Below are 14,778 nucleotides of genomic sequence, written 5' to 3'. Positions count from 1 at the left end.
CACTGCCTAGTCTCATCTTGTCAGTACAGACTTGATACTCTTAAATAAAGATTGTGCTTGATTATCTAAGTTGTCAATAGTTGACGCCTTGACCATAGGTAATGAATATTAGAATTAGCTGCTAAATTTTTATGTAATATATAATCGTAATAGCAGAAAAATTTTAAACAAATTGCAAGTTGCAACAATTCTAGGTGAGTTTTAAACTTTTATTTTAGGCAAGAGCAGGGTAATGAAACGTTACTATGACCAATCATTAAGAAAAAAAAAATTGAAAAGTTCCGATGCCGGGAATCGAACCCGGGTCTCCTGGGTGAAAGCCAGATATCCTAACCGCTGGACGACATCGGAATTGATGTTGTTTATAATGTAATTTATATTATTTATTTATATAATCTAATTTATTCCTTTCCTTCTCTTATAGTTTAGCCTCCATTTAATTTTTTTTTTTTTTTTTTGTTAGCGGATTAGTGCCTCCAGAAAAGACAATCTTATTATTCTTTAATCTTTTACTCGGTCGAGTATTTAAAAAAGGTTTTAAAACATCAACATTATACCCGATTGTACCATATACATACAATAATAACTACACACGATAGATAAATCAAAAATAAAAATTAAAAATTAATACGAATAAAAAATACGGAGTAACATTAATTGTACCATTAATCCGATTGTACGTACAAATACACTTCCAATTTTCAAAACGAAAAGGGGCAAGCAACATGAGCTGCATTGCCCGCATATATAAGTTAGCTGTTCTGCTGTCCAATATTTTCATTTAGTTATGAATGAAAGAAAGACTGACATAATTATTGACAATATAGAAGATATTTATAACTACTCTCATTAAATTTACACCACATGCAAGTAGCTGACTGCTGCTAGTATATTTATCTAGACCATCTTCCAACCTATCTAGCTTAACAATCAAATCTCAATCACAACTACCTAATTTTGCTATATTCCCAACTTCCCCTCTATAAAAAGGACACAAAAATGTGTTTGTATTAAATCTAGTCACCTCAATTATTGCTATTATATATCTTGCTGCACTAGTAATGCACATACACTTGGTTATACGGCATTCTCCCTCCAATTTTTGCCATTTCTAGAGTTGTTACCTTGAGTGTTATTACCATTTTCAAGTGTAACATATTATGTTTGAAATTGTTGGGATGTCTTTGTCTCAAGAAAAAGGTTATAAAAAAACAATGTATAGTAGTTAGTTGTATGTGCACGTTTCTACATTTATTAGGGTTTGCTATTAAAAAAAACTATATTAATGGTAGCATTATATTTACTCTTTAGCTATAACATCTTAACGTTGGTAGCTCTTGTGACAGAAAAGAAGATTTCCATAAATTCAACAATAAAGCCTTAATTAGTAGAAACAAACTATTTTATCGATATCCAGAATATGATTAATGTATGATATACAAGTATAATTTTGATTGATTTCTAATCTTAATGTTCATGACCTACACTCCCGAATAATTTTTTGTGTAAACTTCAATTCTTCTTGACCGTACCCCTAATTCCTTTTTTCACTAATTACTAAGTATTAATTCCTAGTACAATGAATCAAATAATGATACTCCACTATTTAGTTGATATTTCAACTTCAATTCATTAGTCGTATGTTTGGCTAATCAGAACAATTTTCGTTTTATCTTCTCGTAAGAATCATTTTTTTTATTTTTATTTTTTAAATTTGGCTAATCTAGAAAGAACCTTGTATAACACAAATTTCTCCATTTCATTATAACTACTATTGTTTAAGGTTATGCACACAATTCTATGAAACATGAGCAAATGCATCAATTTTTTGAAATTGATGAGTAATACCCTGTAGTTGTTCATTGATGTATGTGTATATTGAAAGATATTGTATACGGAATAATATGTACGAGTAATACTTTTCTCTATTTCTTTATATTTTGCTTACAACACTTTGACTAATACATTATCTACATACTCTATTCTGATTTTTATGATTTGTTATTGTTAATGAAAAGATGATTATGTGGGATCTTGTAAACTAATCAGCTTAATTTTCACTTTCATCGTATCAAATTTTAAATGTTTACTTATTAATAACTAAATATATTAGTTTTTAAAATAATGAATTGACAAGCGTAATTTAAGAAATGTTGCAAGTAAAAGAAATTAATTAAACAACTGAAGATTAGTTAAGGCTTTGTAAGGTTGAGCTTATTTTGTCTAAAAATTACTTGTATATTCCCGTATATTTAATCTAAACTTGTTTGAAATTGCTACCTGTATATGACGATGTCCAAAAAAAAAAAGTTTTTCTTAACTTCTTTTAATTGAACTTATTTTGTACATACAAATAAGATGAAATAAATAGATCCTGAGTGACCGAGTCAGATTACATAAAACGTACGCCAAATTTCTCACATTAATCACCGCATAATTACAAGATAAGATTGATCATCTTGAATTGAACATGACACCTTCAATGCCAAATAATGCTAACCAGTCTTTCAGAATAATCATCATACAAGTAAGGGAGGTGCATAATTGCAAAATTGGTTAAGAAGATTAGAGTATAAATCATCAAGAAAACTAAAAACCAAAGCTTTGAATGTACATTCAACCACTAAAGTGTCTCCTTAATGCAACCATTCAATGCACACTCTCACCATATATACCCCCCTTATAATAAATGTAAACTACACTAAATAGCCTTGAACCCTTTCTAAGAAGCCAAAAATAAAAAATACTGGTATATCACTTTATAGTTTAAAGTGATAAAAAAAATATAATGGGCATAAAATTTGAAGGTGTAGTTTTTAGTCTAATATTTTTAGGATCTGCATTATTTGTAAATGCTCAAGATACAAGTTTAGTTCCTGCAATTATCACATTTGGTGATTCAACAGTTGATGTAGGAAACAATGATTATGTTGCTACCATTTTCAAGGCTGATTATCCTCCTTATGGTAGGGATTTTGCTAATCATAAACCTACTGGAAGGTTTTGTAATGGAAAATTAGCCACTGATATTACTGGTACTTTCTAACTCCCTTATCATTAAGTTTGATTTTCATTCTTTTGTTTATATATATATATACTTCATTATTTCTATGTTGGGTATATCCGTTGCATAACTTGTAACAACCCTAGTTGGGTTTTGGTGATTAAGTATCAAGATTGGTTGATATGGTAACACTGGTCTTTACCTACCAATTTTAGTTGCAACATCGGTATCTTATGACTTAAAAATTAAAGTGAGGCCGGAGTGAGAGGTTTTAATTGGGGGTTTTAGTCTGCTTTAAGTCAAAGTTTGATCATAATTCATGTTTTATATTTATAGTAATTGTAAACCAACTTACTTATTTGTTTTATCTTTTATTGGCAATTTTGATGTATAAATTGGAACATGTTAATCTTATAGCTGAAACTCTGGGCTTCACAACATATGCACCAGCATACTTAAGCCCACAAGCATCAGGAAAGAACCTTCTTATTGGAGCTAATTTTGCATCTGCTGGATCAGGCTATGATGAGAAAACTGCTGCTCTTAGTGTAAAGTCAACTCTACCTTACTTTACATTCTTTTTTTTAATAATCTCATAAAAAAAAGGTTACAGCCATAACATATAGCATAAATACAATTTAACTCATCTTTGCGCGTCTAATTTAAGATTTAAAAAAAAAAAAACAAGCAAAGTGTTAAAATCAAACTACATAGTGTAACCTAAGGTTAACTGTAATTGTGTAACAATCATCGATTTATATATATACACGAGTGAGTGTTACAAATTTCAGTTTTAATCTTAAGGTATACACTATTACTAACCAAATAAAAAATGACAATAAATTGACAATTATGGCTATAATTAGTCATAAAATCTATAGTTATATATTAAGACTATTAACTATCGTATTTAATTTTACATCGTAGTTACTAATGAATTTAATTTGGAGTGCAGCACGCAATTCCATTGTCGCAACAATTAGAGTACTACAAGGAGTACCAAGGGAAGTTAGCAAAGGTGGCAGGTGACAGTAAAGCTAAGTCAATCTTAAAGGATGCTCTTTACATAGCTGGATTTGGAAGCAGTGACTTTGTTCAGAATTACTATGTCAATCCCTTCATCAACAAATTATATACCCCTGACCAGTACTCTTCTTACCTTGTTGGAATTTTCTCCAACTTTGTTCAGGTAATCAAAACTCAACCCGACCCTTTGGATTTAATACTTCGTATTATTATTATTATTCATTTGAAAAATTAGATTAGACTTGTTAAAACTTAACCCAATCCTTTTACATAACACGAAATTTTTTAATGCCTTAAAAATATTAAACCGGTGTTCCGGAGTAATTATTTTAGATTTTTAGGTCATTTATTGGGTTAGGTATATTTATTTTCACATTGTTTGAAAAAAATGTTGGGAAGGACATCGTGCACAAAACCCTATTGGGTTGAATTTTTAGTTTTGGTCATAAATTTACAATTTGTAGCCACACATTATGGGCCGTTATGTGCAATAATTATGTTACTTGCCCAAGTGTCTACCTTATGAGTTGTGGTTTGTGGACCAAACCTACTATTCGATTCTAGATATTATGATCACATTAATGTTGAAAATGAATTTCACATAATTTTTTTTTGAAAGAAAAATTTTCACATAATTTTTTGTTAAAGAAAAATTTTCACATAATTTAAGACTTCATATATTAAAATATACATAGACGGAGTATATTTCTAAATTTATGGTCACTTAATGATTTAAATGTAACTATTGGTGTAATCATAGTCATAATTATTAATATGGGATAATGTGATAATTAATTCTAGTCCAACGGATAATATATTATTAGATTGCCAAATGAGAGACTCAAAATGTTTAGTGTTGGTCTACAGGAGCTTTATGGATTAGGAGCAAGAAAGATTGGAGCAACTTCACTTCCCCCATTAGGTTGCATACCAGCTACCATCACACTCTTTGGATTTCACCAGAATGGTTGTGTTTCACGGCTTAACTCCGACGCCCAGAGATTCAATAATAAGCTCAATGCAGCTGCTTCTAAGCTGAAGAAACAGCTCCCTGGCCTTAAACTTGTTATTTTCGACATTTACAAGCCCCTCTTCGATTTAGTACAATCTCCCTCAAAATCTGGTAAGCACATCTTCGACGAACAACATACATTGTGTAACGTAATCAATGATTTTACTGACTGAATTTTTTTCTCTTATAGGATTTGCTGAGGCCAGGAAGGGATGCTGTGGTACAGGAACTATAGAGACGACATCACTTCTATGTAATCCTAAGTCTATCGGAACATGCAGTAACGCCACCCAATACGTGTTCTGGGACAGTGTGCATCCTTCTGAGGCTGCTAATCAGGTTCTGGCCGATGCCCTCATAGTTCAAGGCATTGACCTCATCAGTTGAATGGTGTTCGAGCACGCAACTATTTTTCTACAAAGATTGTATACTACATAGTACAACTGTCTTCTTGAGCTAGCTTTAAAATTTACCTCATTGCTTTTTTCATATCAGTGTGTTTGCTCTCAAAATCTAAGACTTCTCTTGTTACAAGAAAATCAGTGTGTAATCAAGTATATGATACTACATATCAAAGCCATCTGTTGTAACTATTGAGTTTATGAAACTTATATGTTACCATTTCAATATAAATCTTCGAATTATTCATGAAACTTGTTCATCATATACAATAATAACAAAGTAGCAGTGTGTATTTCAATCAAACAACAGTACAAAATTGAAATTGAGCTGAATGCAAGTATAATTCACTGCTAAAAGTCATGAGCGAGTAAGATTAAGCAGTTTTTAGCTTGATTACAATATATGTTAATGCTCAAATAAACACAGAAGATTTGAAACAGGGCTGTTACTTCATTATATTGACTAATTTATGAAGAAATACCTCAGCTAATGTTCACAGCATTGTCGCAGTGGAAACCAAATTACGTAATAAAACACAATGGACTCAATCCAATCACTCGTTTAGCAACATAAGTCCATACATATCATCAGCAAACATATATTAGTCATACCTTTACGTATGTGCAAACCATTTGTATATTATCCAAGCATGTCATTCTTATTTGACGCAAAATTAGTTAAATCCTCAAATATAAAATGCTGAGGATATTGTGATGAATTCCCAATATTTCTTATGTACACAGGACGTCCTAAGTTCATTCTGAGTCAACATTATATGTTACCTCAATCATCCACTACTATAGGATGCAGATTTCTTGTGTTACCTCAATCATCCACTACTATATGATGCAGATTTTTTGTGTTTCTGCAACCATCTAGTCTCCCTGAAGACTTCAGCATACTTTGTCAAATCTGACTTTTGCCAGTAATCTGACTCTTGTACCGGTGTAGAATCTAAGGACAAAAAACCCCCAGGTCTTTCTCTTCCGAGCACATGGCTAACTCCACTAAGTGATTTTGATCTCACCCGATTTGCATTCTCTTCTTCTTCAGCCAAGCTTGTGAGTGGTTGATATTCCATTGAAGAGTTGTTCGAGTTTTGAGAAGATGATGCTAATCTTGGACTCTGGGGGTTGCTTCTTGAATTACTATGTCCTGCTCCATAGTACTTCATCCCAATGTCATCAACCGAAAATGATCTAGACATCGGAGAAACTTGGTTACCTTGATTATGATTATAACTATGATGGTGGTGATGACTAGAGATTCCTCTAACTAACTTTCTTAGGTTAGAAAAGAACTTGATTTTCTTGTTGTGGGGTTTGTGAACAGAGTTAGGACCAGAGGATTCGTCGTGATCAGTGCTGTCTGTAAGATAAGAAGGCTGTGAAGAAGGCCATTGATCAAAATCAAAGTCTGTGAGGCTAGGTGGCTCTTTGTTTGCTCCGTCTTCAGTATTAGCATATTCGAGTATTAGTTGCTTTGCTTTCTGCTCTGAAGTAGGACTTAAGCACATACTCAAGTCCCTGGCAACTGTTTTACCAGGTGGAGGCTGGTAGTTCCTCAATTCGTAACGCAAACAGGCATTTATCCATCGGAGATAGACTAGTTCCTCCACTTCACCACACCTATCTACTTGAAGCCTCTCAACTTCATTTGTCAACTTCTCGTTTTCTTCCCTTAGTCGAATCATTTCTTTGTGAAGCTCCTCTTTCTGTAAGTTTAAGAGCTTGAGAAGTCAAACACTAAACCATTTCGGTACAATAACAAAAACTACAAGTTCTGAATACGTGTATGCATGCACCAGTATGCCTAAAAAGCCTAAACTCCCTGAATACGTGTATGCATGCACCAGTATGCCTAAAAAGCCTAAACTCCCACAAAAATACTAAGAAATTGAAAAATCTTGTCAGAAATATGGAATGGAGAGAAACTTACATCAGGATCTTCAAAAAGGGAGGTTGCAAGAATTTGGGTAGATTCCAATCTTTGAGCTAAATCAGCATTCTCTAGCTGCAAATTCTCGTTACACTTTCTTAATTCCTCAGCTTCAGCCTCCAACTCAGTAAGTCGTTGCACCTCAGACTGATCATCAGAAATACTAGTGCTAGCCTCATGCTCATGTTCGTGCTCTTGGAAATTCACAACTCTTTGTGTAAGGTCTAAGATCTGTTCTCTATTTTGCTCAGCCTCAGACCTAATCTTCCGCTTTAGCAGTTTGATTTTTTCCCTTGCAGCTTCCAACTCGGAAACAACCTTAGAATAATCAGCAACCTGCTCCTTTAGCCTCTTATTTTCTGCCTGCAAATTCTCTATCTTCATCAAGAAAAGCTTCGTCTCAATATTATTGATCTTCAAACGATTTTGGAGCTCCATCATCACCGTTTCCTGCTCCTTAAGGCCGTAATACTCAAGCAACTGAACCTCAAGCTTCCTTTCTCTTTCTACAAGGAACTTTATCCTTTTCTGAAGATTCTTTATCTCTTGTTCATAGTCATCCCTTTCTACTCTTCTTAGTGATTTAGGCAAATCTTTTTTTACCGTAAAACTCTCCCCATCAGTCTTCGATGAGTTTACAGCATCAAATTCCTTGACTACTTGATCAAATTCAGGTAACAAGAATGCATCTCGATCACCACTATATCTACCATTTGGCGAGGCATGTATGGCTGAATTATCAACACGGACACGAATGCATGGCTTGTCCTGATTAAAGGAGCAAAATGCAAGAATTTTTCATCAGAAAAGTCAAAGAATCAGAGATGGAATTCCGAATGTCCATAACACGAACTAAATGATCAACATTACTATAACTAGAACTGTCACTATTTCTTCAACTATGAATGTTTTTTTCTGTATCATTTAGACTCGGATCTTCCGTTGTACTGGTATTTTCAGTAGGACCAAGACTGTCCATTGATTTACTTAATCCACACCCGTATCTGTGGTTAAACTCTTTTTTAGACAAGATCGAATTGAACCAACCCTTTTTCATAGAGTTTTCTTGCCTCCCATTCGCATGAAAAAAATCGATGAATAGTCATTATTTGATGAAAAAAAATTGAACATTTCTTGTCAGAATAAGCATCTAGATACAACCGTTCAGATTATTAACTAAATATTAATGAAGTATTATATTGAAAGAAAGAATTTTTTTAACATTCACAAAATAATCTTTAGCTTTATGTTACAACGATCATGTTAAGGTTTCAATAACAATTGTGTATAATTCAGCTTACAAAGTCCAAAGCCATAGAAAAGTTCATCATATGAATTGCATTACCAAAATAATACATAAAGAGAATGTCAAAATTTTAAGTTACTTCCTATGTAAATGATTTTTGTAATCTATATCATTATCTAGATTATGTTACTCATGATTAACAGATTAAGTTTATAACAATCAAATCATGGTAACAGCGGTGTGAAACAGTTTTGTTTTGGTTGGAAATCGGTGTAATTATGCTCTTATTAGCATAATATGATATTTGATCAGAATTAGAGAAAATCCAAGTCTATCGCAACATAAGATTTTTATTGCTTACAAGAACATATTACTTAGCAAACGATCAAGAAAATCCAAATAATCCTAATTCAATCAATAAATTCATAGATTCGAAATAAGAAGAAAAATTAAGCTTGAATTTCCAGCTTTCATTATCCACATATAATTACAGGATTTCATCTACATTTGACCAATTAATATTATTCACATCACTTGAAATTAATGACCATTAATCAGCAATTAAGCAACTGATCAAATTTAAACAGAAATCCAATTAATTTTCGAAACGAACAAACTTACATCTGCATCAACTAAATCCATCTCAGGTTGATTATCATCCTTAACCCTGATTCTCCCCTCAGAATCAGCTTTCTTATCAGAATCTGCTAAAAAAAAATTACAGAAAACATATTTTAATCAAACTTATGAAAACTCAATTAAATTAAACTAATCAAAATCATTAAATTTCAAAAAGATCATTACAAACCTGAAACTGGAGGAAGAGGGGGATCAGGTGGATTGATCCTTTTAATTCGAATTCGAGAATAGAGGAAACCAGCAAACGATAAGGCTAATGCCACACCAAATTTCATCAATATTGGTTTTATATCTTGTCTATCTTTTATCATCATCATCTTTATTAATTAAATTGATTGTAAATTTATTTATTTTTTCTAATCTATAGTTTTTTCTTACACCCACCTAATTAAAACAGAGAACAAGAACAGAGGAAAAAGCAGAGATCATTTGTCATCTTCATCATCATCCTCCATCTCAAATATTACAGCCTAAATCACAAGAAATACAAAACTGAATTACTACCAGAACTCAATAGAACCCGGAAAAAAGAACTCAATAATTAAGTCAAAGCATGAAATTTCCTCTTGAAAAAAAAATTAATAAATAAATAAAAACCCATCAACAACAACAATAAAAATCCAATTTTTGATGATCATTTAGATACAAAATTTCAAAATAAACAAATTTGAGACGATTATGTAGCTTACTCAATATTTAATTCAAAACCAACAAACTTGTTGTAACAAATATATATACATAAACTAATACCTTGTCAATTAGTTAGACCGGCTTGTACAAGAATTTGCGAAACCCATACACGTAAATTCAATAATACTTGTAACTCAAACAATCAAATTCTTTTGGAATATGATGAATTCAAATAAGTAAGAAATGCTCGTTTGAAATTGATGAAAAAAAGACTTCAAATTTAATTATTGATGATCATGAAATGAGGAAGAAAAGCATAAAGGGGAGAATATACGTACCTTGGAATAATGGACGTGAAGAAGAACAGTAGTAAACGTATAGGTGTTGTGCTCGTGTAATCGTGTTGTTATATAATTAAATTATGATTTCTGTCTATATCATTATATTTGTAAAAGCAATAACAAATCTTCATTATTATTTGTTTCTTGTTATAAAATTGGCTTTTTGTATTAAGATTTGGTCATTTTTTATATGGTTTTTTTGTTTGTAATATTTGTCTTTTTTTATTAAGGTCGGTTAAATAAATGTTCCATAATAAGAGATTTAGAAACCACAAAATGGCATAAAAGTTAGGTTGGATGGTGAAAGAAGCTAGAAAGAGAGTTATATGCTGATTCTAAGTTGGAAACCAAGAGAGATGATATGACATAAAGTCAGAATTAAAAATTAAAAAAAAATTAAAAAAAAAAAAAAAAAAAGGTGGGTATTGGCCAAGTGGAGAAAAGAACTTACTAGAAAGGAACTTATGGAATGATGATCGATTATAATTCCATGATCGATTATAATTCCAAGTTATAGAGAGGTCATTACCCGCTCTTGATTTCTCTAAAATAATATCCTACTTGAATGTTGTAGAGCATTATTGGCATTGGAAGCTATTATTATATAATACATGGTTCGTGAATTTTCTAGAACATTATGGATACAAGAATGATGGAGGAATTTTTGGAATTCAGCCATTTCTTCAAAACTCCATCTACACTTATAAATATAGGCTATGGGCATTCAATCATTTAACACACACATAAGAAGTTATACTATACACACTAGCCTTCCTACATAACTCCTTTGTGAGTTCCTATAGTGAGAGTTTCCTGTACTACTTGTACTCTCCTATTTTCATATAGTGGATTAATTTAGACGCTCGTCGTTCGTGGATTTTTTGATAATTTTTCCCACGGTAAATATTGTGTGTTCATTTCTTTACTCTTATCTTGCCTACAATCTCTACATCTTTAATTTGCTTCCACTGTGCACTCACCAATCCTAACAGGTTAAATGCTTGATTTTGGAAAGGAAAGCTACATAGGAAGTTGTGACAATTCTTTAATGAAAGAGAATTTACTATTTATATAAATTAATTAATTAATATCTTAAGGTGTATGGCCTAAAGCTGCAACATAATGTATTGCACGATTAGCTTACGAGAGGAATGAAAAAGAAGAGCAACTTTTGACGTCATTTTATAAGCACCTTGATCACCCAAAGAGGTTGTTGTCTTGATGTGTATCATGATGGCCTAAAATTGCAACATAATCTATTGCCTGATTAGTTTTTCTATAAATGCAACAAGAGAAAGTATTTATGAATGTGTCTAGCAACTTTATGATATTGTGCTCAATTGCTTAAATAAGACTATCATGAAGGGCATGCAGCAAGCAAGTGCGTAGGACATTAGAAAGACTAATATTGTAAAAATTTAATGACCTGAAATGATCTTGAATAACCACTCTAGTGGTACTTGAATTATTGACCGAATCATCAAAATAGATTCCATTCATAAAATATAGCGAAGGATTTATATGTTCCAAATTAATATTTATCGAAAAAGGAGAGGAAGGAACAAAAAAAGTAAGATTATTATGATCAATTAATATAATCCAAAGTTTAGAGACAGAAGTTCCAGAAGTCCTAATAAAAATATCAATGAAAACACTTTAACACTTGATTTAAATTACTCCCAATATAGAATAAAATTCAAAAAGACGCGTGGATTCTTTCTCCACTTAAAAATGTTAGTCTTGTTAATTGATCTAAATAAAATGTAAACTAAAAAAATTTCATATGTTACTTCGTATTTTGCTGTTGAGAAATTATTTTCTAAGATTTTTTTTTTAATACTTAAAAAATAGTATCCATTGTTATGATTACTCAAAATAAAGACAAAAACCAATATTCCTAAACTAGGTAAAGCATATCCAAGGACTCCCAAATGCTCATTCATGATTCCACCTGAAATTAGTCAACATTGCTTACCATTAAGGAAAACAGGACGAACCAAAACAAACACAAAATATGGATTAGCAAAATATGCTAAGTACGATAAGTGCAAGATAAGTAAACTCAATTTATTAGCAAACATGCTTTTAAAACCAATCATAGAAGATTCCAATATCTAATTCAATAATTCCAAACATCATATTTCAAAACAAATCTCAAGATTCTCCAAACAATTTTAATAACTCAATAATTCAATAATAATGATATATAAACCCAATTCCTTTTTTAAAAACCCAATTCCTCTCCTAAGTGTGCACACCCCCCCCCCCCAAAGTTAGTATATTTATATTGAAAGACTATTTTTGAGGAAAGACCAGGTCATACAAAAAGTCCATAGTCTTATCAACCAAATTCGTATAGTGGGATTAATATAATAATTATGCTTGTAAAGCTTTAATAATAATTCAATAATTTTCATGTGATTCCTCTTTGAATAAAATCAACCTTTGTAATAGGTTACTCAAAACTCATTTTTATTATTCAATTCAACATGCTTTCAAAATCAACCTTTTGATAATACTTGAGAATTAAATCTCATGTTAATAACTATTCAAAAATCAATAACTCTTTCTTTCAAGATCAAAACCTTTTATTTAGTTCAACAAGCTTTTCAAATCAATTCCTTTATTTAAACATGATAAGTAATTTAAACCATTCAAACCATGATATTAAAATCAATCTTTTAAATATATTTATTAAACAAATATTAAAAGCAATTCATACTTTATTTCATAAATGATAATTCAAATCAATTTAATTCAATCACCAATAAAATCATATACAACATGCTATTCAAACCAATCAATTTCAAAGGTATCTAGACACCTAAACGTTCCTTTATTTCGAATCTCAATCAACACTTAAACACTTTCAAAGTTCAATTACGAATACACCTTGCAATTAACATAACCATAAGGCTATCACAATATATTTAGACATAAACCCAAATCTAATGTGCATGGACTATAAAACTCTTTTTTTTAAAAAAATACTTTAATATAGAATTATAGCTTTGAAATAGGTATTTATGTTTTAGAAAACTAAAACCATGAAGAAAATAAAGGAATATGATTAAAGAGAATTGGATTTACGTTGAGGCTATAACTCCTTCAATATAACTCTAAATCGGGTAATTCTTGAGCCTAACCTCAAGGATTTTTTGAGAGGAACAATCTTCCATGAAATAGCAAAACCCCAAAACTGACCACAAGTGCCCGAAAATTGGCTTCAAAGGTATACGGGCTGGTTTATGTATGAAAAGAGGAAAAGAAAAGTATGAAAAGGTTTAGGGAAAAGAAAATTAAGAGAGAAGAAGAGAATTGGGTTTTGGTATGAAAAATATGAGAGGTATGAGGGGGTATTCATAGGCTCATGAATGAAAGAATTAATGCAATTTAGTGTAGGAAGAATTATGGTTATTAAGTAATGAAGAAATAAGGTAAGTGTTTAGTCATGAAATATAAATGGTAAGTGTACTTTGCTTTGGGAATAATCAAGAAAGGTTTAAGGTAAATAAATAGATGATCAAATCTTTGTGAGATGGAAAATAGGAATTAGGGAAATAATAGAAATTAAGGAAGATAATTAAAATACATTACCAAAATAATTTTCTCAAAAATACCACATGGTGGCCGAAAATATTGAGCCTTATATGCTCATATTTTCGGACCTCCTCATTGGTTTTTAGGCATTATTTTGCTAGGTTTTAAGGAATAAAAATGATTGCTTAAATAATATATTTTGTACAAAATAATTAATTTGAAAAAAAAACCAATTAATCACTAATTAATCTAACTAAGAAAATCAGATTTTCTACACTTAGAAAATCTGAAAATCCTACCTAATTAATCAGGATAATTCGGCCCTCCTAATATAATTAATAAAATATAACTTTTTTTTAATTAAAATATCCAATATATATATATATATATATATATATATATATATATGAGAGAGAGAGAGAGAGAGAAATGGGATCATGTGAGAACCCTTAGCTTAGGTGAGAACCATTCTAAAGATGAGACCCCATCTTACACCATCCGTTTTCATATTATGGATGGTTGAAATTGAATTTCGGATTGCTGACTTGTACATGTGGGTTTCTTTTTTTTTTTTGTATTGGAACATGCAATCAGTCATCATTGCTTTCTTGGAACATGGTTTTTATTTTTATTTTTTTTTATTTTCAGCATTGAAACACGGTAATATATAAGGCATGGAGAAGATTCAAGCGTTACAAAGACAATGCCCTCACCATGGTATCCCAGAATGGATGTTGTTCCAAACTTTCTATAATGGTTTAACCCAAGAGTTTCACATATACATTGATGCTGCGTCCGGAGGCTCTATCATGACTAAGAACCCAGCCAACTGATGCGAAGGGTTTAATTGAGAAGATGGCGGCTAATGATAATTACCATCTAGGAGGACGAAATGCCACCAAGAGGGGAGTTAATAAACATGATGTTGATGTTATAACTATGTTGACTAGTTCTGTGTAGGCATTAACTCATAAAGTCAATCAACTCCAAGCCGGGTCTT

General features: G+C 31.4%; 2 protein-coding genes and 1 non-coding gene across 5 annotated transcripts; 1 reads left to right on the top strand and 2 right to left on the bottom strand.

Moving 5' to 3' along the window:
• Positions 1-279: 279 nt before the first annotated feature.
• Positions 280-351, bottom strand: TRNAE-UUC. Its single transcript has one exon. It is a non-coding gene; the product is annotated as a tRNA-Glu (tRNA).
• Positions 352-2,677: 2,326 nt separating this feature from the next.
• Positions 2,678-5,695, top strand: LOC110729899 (GDSL esterase/lipase APG-like). The gene is made up of 5 exons (XM_021909686.1): positions 2,678-3,035; positions 3,422-3,552; positions 3,960-4,193; positions 4,898-5,153; positions 5,233-5,695. The coding sequence occupies exons 1-5, from the start codon at positions 2,789-2,791 to the stop codon at positions 5,427-5,429; spliced, it is 1,065 nt and encodes a 354-aa protein (XP_021765378.1). The 5' UTR covers positions 2,678-2,788; the 3' UTR covers positions 5,430-5,695.
• Positions 5,696-5,812: 117 nt separating this feature from the next.
• LOC110729898 (protein CHUP1, chloroplastic-like) lies at positions 5,813-10,455 on the bottom strand. Of its 3 annotated transcripts, none has more exons than XM_021909683.1 (5): positions 10,236-10,455; positions 9,437-9,737; positions 9,250-9,335; positions 7,383-8,150; positions 5,813-7,158 (listed from the first exon to the last, which is right to left on the bottom strand). In XM_021909683.1, exons 2-5 carry the CDS (start codon positions 9,582-9,584, stop codon positions 6,274-6,276), a joined length of 1,887 nt encoding a protein of 628 aa, XP_021765375.1. In that variant the 5' UTR covers positions 9,585-9,737; positions 10,236-10,455; the 3' UTR covers positions 5,813-6,273. The 3 variants fall into 3 exon arrangements, with proteins under 3 accessions (XP_021765375.1, XP_021765377.1, XP_021765376.1); XM_021909685.1 differs by having other exon boundaries at positions 9,250-9,332; positions 10,236-10,453; XM_021909684.1 differs by lacking the exon at positions 10,236-10,455 and adding an exon at positions 10,018-10,220.
• Positions 10,456-14,778: the final 4,323 nt, after the last annotated feature.

Source organism: Chenopodium quinoa, unplaced genomic scaffold (assembly GCF_001683475.1).
Source record: "Chenopodium quinoa cultivar QQ74 unplaced genomic scaffold, ASM168347v1, whole genome shotgun sequence".
Lineage (NCBI taxonomy): Eukaryota > Viridiplantae > Streptophyta > Magnoliopsida > Caryophyllales > Amaranthaceae > Chenopodium > Chenopodium quinoa.
This window is presented reverse-complemented; position numbering and strand designations above follow the sequence as displayed.